Consider the following 6,782-nt stretch of genomic DNA (forward strand, 5'->3'; position numbering starts at 1 on the left):
TAGGGTTTACTCTTTTTTATTTTTTGTATTGTTTTATAAATGTCGTTATATGTTTATATTTACTGAAAACTGTCTTATTGTCTTTTTTTGCAGAATCCGACAGATACGCCGCTTGGACGCGATGAGACGTCTGACTAGACGACGTCAGTTTAGCCGTAGCTAGATAGCATTAGTTTAGGGTTTCTCATAGCTTATGTATCATGAGACGGATTTTATACGTCTTTTTGAACCATGTATATTATTACATTTGTCACCGCAGTTCCTTTTGCCAATAAATTCTTTATGCCTATGATGTTGTACAATTGTCATTATTACATTTGCCAATCAATTCATTTTGCCTATGATGTGTACAATTGTCAATTTTGCAAACAATGCATCTTGTGGGTGACTATTTTGGGTCTCTTATCTACCTTTGCACTTTTTTTTAAAAAGTGAATCAAGTACAATATGGTTGATGGGTGGCAGGGCATTGAATGCCCTGCCACCAAAAAAATATTCTCTCGGGCGTCGCTATAAGCGTCGCTATTTATGGCTCTGTAGCGTCGCTATGAGCGTCGCTATAGTCTTCTGTGAGAGCGTCGCTATAGGCGTCGCTATATGCGTCGCTATATAGCGACGCATATAGCGACGCCTATAGCGATGCTCTCGTAGCGACGGTTTTAGCGACGCCGGGGGTTATAAAAACCCAATGTATTTCCGTCGCTAACAGCGTCACAAGAGCACACAACCTCTTGTAGTGTTTATCCAAAGATTAAAAAATTTGTAGCTTTTCATTAGAAGACTGGTTGTCTATCAATACAAGATACTAAAACTAGAATTTGAGCCAGTTATGTAGGCTTTGGAGATGAATTGCTTCATTATTTTTAGATATAATTGTCTTTTTTTGGGAGGTAATTTGTGACAAATTACATGGTAAGCACTAAAAATCGGATCTCCATTGTCAAAAAAAATAAAGATTAGGAAATCGTGAACAATCCAACTAAAATAGATACAAGGGTATGTTGGGAATTTTTGAAATTTGAGGGGTATTTTGGGAATTTCCACAAATTAGAGGAGTATTTTGGTAATTTTCCCTTATCATGTGTGGGCATGATTGTGGTAACCATATGGAAATCATGAAGATCACCAAAAAACAACCTTCCCAATATGCCACAAGCTAGGAAGAAAGTCAAAGAGTGTGCATATCCAACGAGAGAATTTGCACTAAGGATGTGGTAACGAGCGCACCAACTATCAACAATATGTTGTTAGGGATGTAACTATGCCAAAATTGTCACGGTTACAAATTGCATAATTGCATATGAGACAAATAGGTGGGGCGTGTGTGACAAAGTATGAGGCAAGAGTCATTTCAAAAGTGATTGATAACTATGCATCGTGTGACCACTGCCTCAAGTCACAAGTGTATAATAAACCCACTCTCCGTGTGACTCACTCACAATTGTGACGTTGCAGGCGCGCCACGAAGACCCAAGCTCGACCCCCGCGCAATATTCTTCGAAAGAAAAATGCATGTAGCACCCAAACCATCAAATGCTTTGCTATCAATTGACAATTGACTCAGTACAATAGCTCTGAATGCTTGAACTTTTCCTCATCAAAGTACTCATCCACAATATAGCCTTTGCTAAAGATGGCGGACAGCTCCGGAAGCTCTCCAAGGTTGTCAAACACATCATCCCCAGCTTCTCTGCTTGACGTTCTAGACAAGCACAAATCCACATCCCTCTGCAAGAGAAAGCTCTCCCCAGCTTCATGAAGAGGGCCCATCGAAGAGACCGCCTGCTCCTCTACTCCATTTGGGGAGTTGATGATAGATGAGAAGATGTTTTCTGCATTATGATGATGGACGTGACTACTGGAGTTCTCCATTGCGCCCTGATTTTTCTCTGCTTGATTTCCTGCTTTGGATGAGCTTGATTGTTTGTTGAGAGGCCAAGCTGGATGGTTATGTTCTGCAGTGTAAGTCACCATGACCATGCTCGGGTCGCTGCGGCTGCGCTCAACCTGCTTTCGTGCAGGGCAACCTTTTGAGCTGCTGCACCTATAATATCCTCTGCAACCAGCAATATTAAAGATGAGAAAATACTACAGAGACGAGCATGGTTTCTCAACATAGATAAATTAGCACAGCTCAAAATCCAAATTAGGGTTGATTGATAAGTAGGACTTTTGTGCATCTCTACATAAAATTCAAATATTGTATGCTAGACTTCATACTGAGCAGAATTGAGTGCATAATGCAAGAGATCACAATAAGAAAAAATTCTGTATGATTAATGATAATTTTACATATGCATGATATGCATCGAAAGCAATATATGTATCCTACCCATATCCTATGCAGATAGATCACAGCCCAATTAGGGAGTCACTAGTAGTGACAAGCGACATCGCGTGCATGCATGAAAAACCCCTTTTAGATTTCCCTTGGGGATGACACTCAGAGAAACACCCATCCATTCATTCAGGTATTAATCCTGGCCTCCTTGCAAAAATATATTGCACACACATGCCCTTTCCTACACATAGCCTTCCACCCAAATCAAGAGTCTGAACAATACATAGCATTCAGAATTATCATTAGCTTACCTCGGATAGGGCGAACCCTTTATTGGCTTCTGACCATACTTGCGCCACGCCCATGTGTCTGATGGTGGAGGCTCCCCCCTTTGCTTGTTTTCACAAAAGGGTACTTGTACTACTCTCTTCTGCTGTGACTTTCTATGTCCACAGTTCCTGGCACAATCAAGTAAACACATATCCTATTATAATGAGAGTAAATGGCACTCATAGTATCCTCCAAAACATGCATGAATCTAGTGTGAATACATGAAATTCACTATGAGCACATCACACAGAAACTCTTCCAGTCTTTTTTTTACAATACAAGCTTCAACTAAGCATGCACTCTTCTCATTCTCATCAAGATGAGCACTATGTGCATACCTCCGTTTAGTACCATTGTTACTTGAGAGCTTTTGGTCTCCATCAGAATCTTCAGCACTGACCAATACTGAAGAGTCCTGCTTACTTGGAGAGTTGGGACAATGTGATGGATCGGACTGGGCCGTGACCGCCAGAAATTTCTGAATCATAGGGCCTTTGGAACGCCAAGCACGTCCCTTTGTAATTGATGGCGCTTGATCATCTGAAGAGGTTTCTGGATCAGGCAAGCTCTTCTCAGAAATAATCCTGTTTCTATTTGCTTCAGAAATCTCCATTGCATGAAGCATGATCTCTGAGAAGCTTGCTGGAGAGATTAGGCTGTAGGCCTCATTCTCTGGATCGACATGCAGCAACTGCAGGGTGTCCTGGTCTCGCGCCATCGATTGTGGGTTCACTGTAGATGGGACCATATTCATGTAGCTGGAGGCACTGAGGTACATATTTGGGTTGCTTGTTGGAGCTATCATGCTCATGGTATCAGACGTGGATGTCGTACATGTTGCGGTCGCTACCACCTGTTGCAAATTTGTTCGAAAATCGCATGTTGTCAATGGTGGTGAGCTCTGGGACACATCCGCATAATGCTTTGCATGTTGGCTCTGCATGTAGCGATGTGTCGTGGCTCTGGCGAAAATGCTGCTCATGTCCTCACCCTTCATTCTGGAACTTGCTTCGAAGAGGCCAGGAAGGGGTAAATTACTGCCAGCCATCGACAATGGCAAGGGTTGTCTTACTAGACCAGCAAGATTATCGAGCTATGGTGCTGCACTGTTGATAGTTGGTGAAATTCTTGCTTTCAATATTGTGGAATTGGAACCCACATATGCCGTTTCCATACGAAGTGCACCTCAGATGTCTCGAAGTGTGGCGCTGGTCAAAGGCTCTTAAAGTTCATCTCCATCCTCCTAGAAAGTAAGCCCCATGGCTTAGGCTTTCCAGGTGGCTGACCTTCAACTTCCTTTAACGAGGAAGCAGAATCAAAGGGAAGCTGGCTTTCCTCTTGTTCAGACTCCACTAGAGCATTCAGCAATTTAGTAAGTACAATTGCAAGTGGATGGACAGATACATGTGCAGACAATTGGTGTGATCATTGATGATGATATGGTGATGGTGTAGATTTTTAGCAGGGCATGAATAAGAAATGCTTTTCTATAGGCTGGGAGCAGATCAGCCTAGAGGAGCCAAATTAAGTGGAGGGCCAAAAAAGAAAAAGAAGAAAAAAGGAATGATATAGGGCTATTGGTGAGGTGATCAATGCGATGATGATGATAGTGGGGGAAAGAGTGTGAGCCTGTGAGGTGGCCGGTGGCTTAAGGAATGGTGATGATGATGGTGATGAAAGCTGCTGTGTGTCTTAGACGTTCTAATGGCAGCTAGTCGACACTACAAGTACTACTAGTTGCCTTTTGTACGCTAGTCACTACGTGAATTCTAGTAGGGGCCGATGGCTATCTATTACATTCTATCGAGTATGGTGTAGCTTGGCTAGGCTACATGATGGTAGTATGCTACTCAACAACAGCGATATTATCTCGTCTGCTGGCGGTTGAAGCTTGGGCGGTTGGCCGGCTCACGCTGCTACAATCGATCAGTGTGTGTATGTGTGTGTGTGCGAGAGAGAGAGAGTTGCAACTTGCAACGGTGGGCACTGCTCGTGGCTCTCCCGTCCTATTGTCGTGTGTGGGTTTGTTGTGAATTTGTCAAGCGTGTGCGTGTGTCCTGCGTGTGGAGAGAGAAAAATGAGAGACTTTTAGGAGTGAGAAAGAGCGCATAGCGGGTGCCTGTGGGGCTGAAGGTGAGGACTTGTGACGGAGTCGCGGCGGGTGTGCGAGAGAGAGAGAGAGAGAGAGAGAGTTTCTCTGTACTTTCCGGGACTAGGTCCCGGATAGCTTGAGCACTCTCACTTCAGAAGCAGGAAGGATGGAGAATGGAGATCAGATCCCTTTCATCATCAACAGGGTCCACTATATTGCAGCTAGCCAGCTAGCTGCTGAGAACGCGAGAGAGAAATTTAGCCCTCGCCACCCTTGTGCTGCTGCAAGTATCGTAAGATTCACGGTATCGTAAGATTCACGGTATCAATAATGCCTGTGAAACCAAATAATGGCAAGCAAATAAGAAAATAATGTCTGTATGTCAAATATCTCGCCGGAAATACTTTATATGAATATGGGAAATGTGATGGATGAGAGAGTAACGTGGGCGAGCGTGTGGGGTCAAAAATCGGTTCCAACTTCCGATTTTTCCGCCGCAAACATGGATCGTGCCTCCTCATCCTGACCTCATCCTCCTTTGGGCCCACCAGCCCCCCATACCTGGCTCGGGAAACATTTTTTATGGACCAAGCTTTGCACCCTTTTCACGCGCATATGAACATGCTGCCTCTAAATTTGAGAGGGATAATCACACTAAAAATATCATATTATAACTAAAAATTCCATAATTTTGAACCCGCTTGAGAACCTTCTTGCCTAAATTTGAGCCGACCATTTTTCATTTTAAACAAGCTTTGGATAAAGCAAACCTATCTTTTCTCAAGCCCTGACTAGGGGTTAAGGCGAGAGGTCCTCATGCTTTGTAACCAATGTTCGAGAAAAATCAATTTCACAAACATACAAAATTCCCTTTAAGGTAGATTCAAGTAGAAACTAATCAGTATTTTTTGCAATTTAACTCTATTTTTAAAAATTTTCCAAGTGCATTTTCTCCTTCACCCCCTCCTTTCAACCGGTTGCTTTGATTTTCCAACCGGCTCAAGGCTATGTTGAGGCACGCTTTTCCCAAACATTGTTTGTAACCTCATTTTCTCGTCAAGTTGAATGCAAATAAGAACGATCCACTTGCGACTTTCACCTAGCCTTTGCTCAAAAAGCTATGATTGGTTTGCAACCATACAACCCTTACTTTTCTTGGCATCATCAATGTTTTCTTCTTGTATGTGCCATAAAATTGTAGCTTGAGCAGAGATTTTGTAGTGGCTAGAGCGCAAGCACGCAGCCACCATATGTGTTGTAGAGACTAGGCAAGGACCACTCTGCAAAGTGTGTACAACATCTTTAGCCCCCCATATGTGCCCGATGGGATAGGACCCTAACTCTTATCTTCCAACTTGTACTCACCTCCAGAATCCCATGCTAGTTAGGCCTTGTTTACATGTTGAGTCCTAATAACCTTCACACATACATTGATTTGAGAACAACCCCCCCCCCCCCCCCCCCCCCCCCAAAAAAAAAAAGGATTATCTCCACGCAGAACAGAATAGTTCAAATCTCCTAGGTTTATGCGAGAGAATCGATTGACGATAGTGCTAAAGGCGTTTGATCAATGTGGGGAATTGAGGCACCCCTAGCTAAAAGGTAGTAGTCACCTTGGTAACCCTGTGAATAATGATCAAATTCTATTGGAAAGCTTCCCAACTTACCTTTATCAAGTGGTTAGCACAATGTACAAAGCTTACATAACTTTGTGTGCATTTCGATGGCATGTTTTTGGGGAGTTGGGGCCCTGAATGCAATGCTTCTTTTTTGCTTGGGATGCTTTAGAACATGTAACTAGGTGAAGCCTCATGTGGGCATTCTAAAACAAAATTGAAATAGAGGTCACATGAGTCTCTTAAAAGGATGAGCCTTCCACTAGCCCAAACAAGGTTAGAATTCAAGAGGCTTGATAAACATTGAATGTGGGGAGAGATGAGCTACATTGATTTATTAAGAGAGAAAGAGAGAGCTTGAGCTCTTGCTAAAGCGCATGCATGCACGCGTGCACACACCATTAGGAAGAGGATGGGGTCTAGGAGGGCCTCTTCATTTGCCATGAGATTATGGAGGTGATTA

General features: G+C 43.1%; 1 protein-coding gene across 1 annotated transcript; it reads right to left on the reverse strand.

Moving 5' to 3' along the window:
* Window positions 1–902: 902 nt before the first annotated feature.
* LOC147426704 (uncharacterized) lies at window positions 903–4,591 on the reverse strand. Its single transcript, XM_086499117.1, has 3 exons — window positions 2,950–4,591; window positions 2,593–2,739; window positions 903–2,056 (listed from the first exon to the last, which is right to left on the reverse strand). The coding sequence occupies exons 1-3, from the start codon at window positions 3,657–3,659 to the stop codon at window positions 1,561–1,563; spliced, it is 1,353 nt and encodes a 450-aa protein (XP_086355243.1). The 5' UTR covers window positions 3,660–4,591; the 3' UTR covers window positions 903–1,560.
* Between the last annotated feature and the right edge of the window lie 2,191 nt (window positions 4,592–6,782).

Source organism: Adiantum capillus-veneris, chromosome 24, assembly GCF_014529385.1.
Source record: "Adiantum capillus-veneris isolate H3 chromosome 24, ASM1452938v2, whole genome shotgun sequence".
NCBI lineage: Eukaryota > Viridiplantae > Streptophyta > Polypodiopsida > Polypodiales > Pteridaceae > Adiantum > Adiantum capillus-veneris.

What these genes read in the sequence shown, in the direction of transcription:
- LOC147426704 (XM_086499117.1), bottom strand. Translation starts at nt 3,659, where the DNA reads ATGGCTGGCAGTAATTTACCCCTTCCTGGCCTCTTCGAAGCAAGTTCC. An exon ending in AACAATGGTACTAAACGGAG is followed by an intron (nt 2,740 to 2,949) that starts GTATGCACATAG and finishes TGATTGTGCCAG; the next exon opens with GAACTGTGGACATAGAAAGT. An exon ending in AAGGGTTCGCCCTATCCGAG is followed by an intron (nt 2,057 to 2,592) that starts GTAAGCTAATGA and finishes TGCTGGTTGCAG; the next exon opens with AGGATATTATAGGTGCAGCA.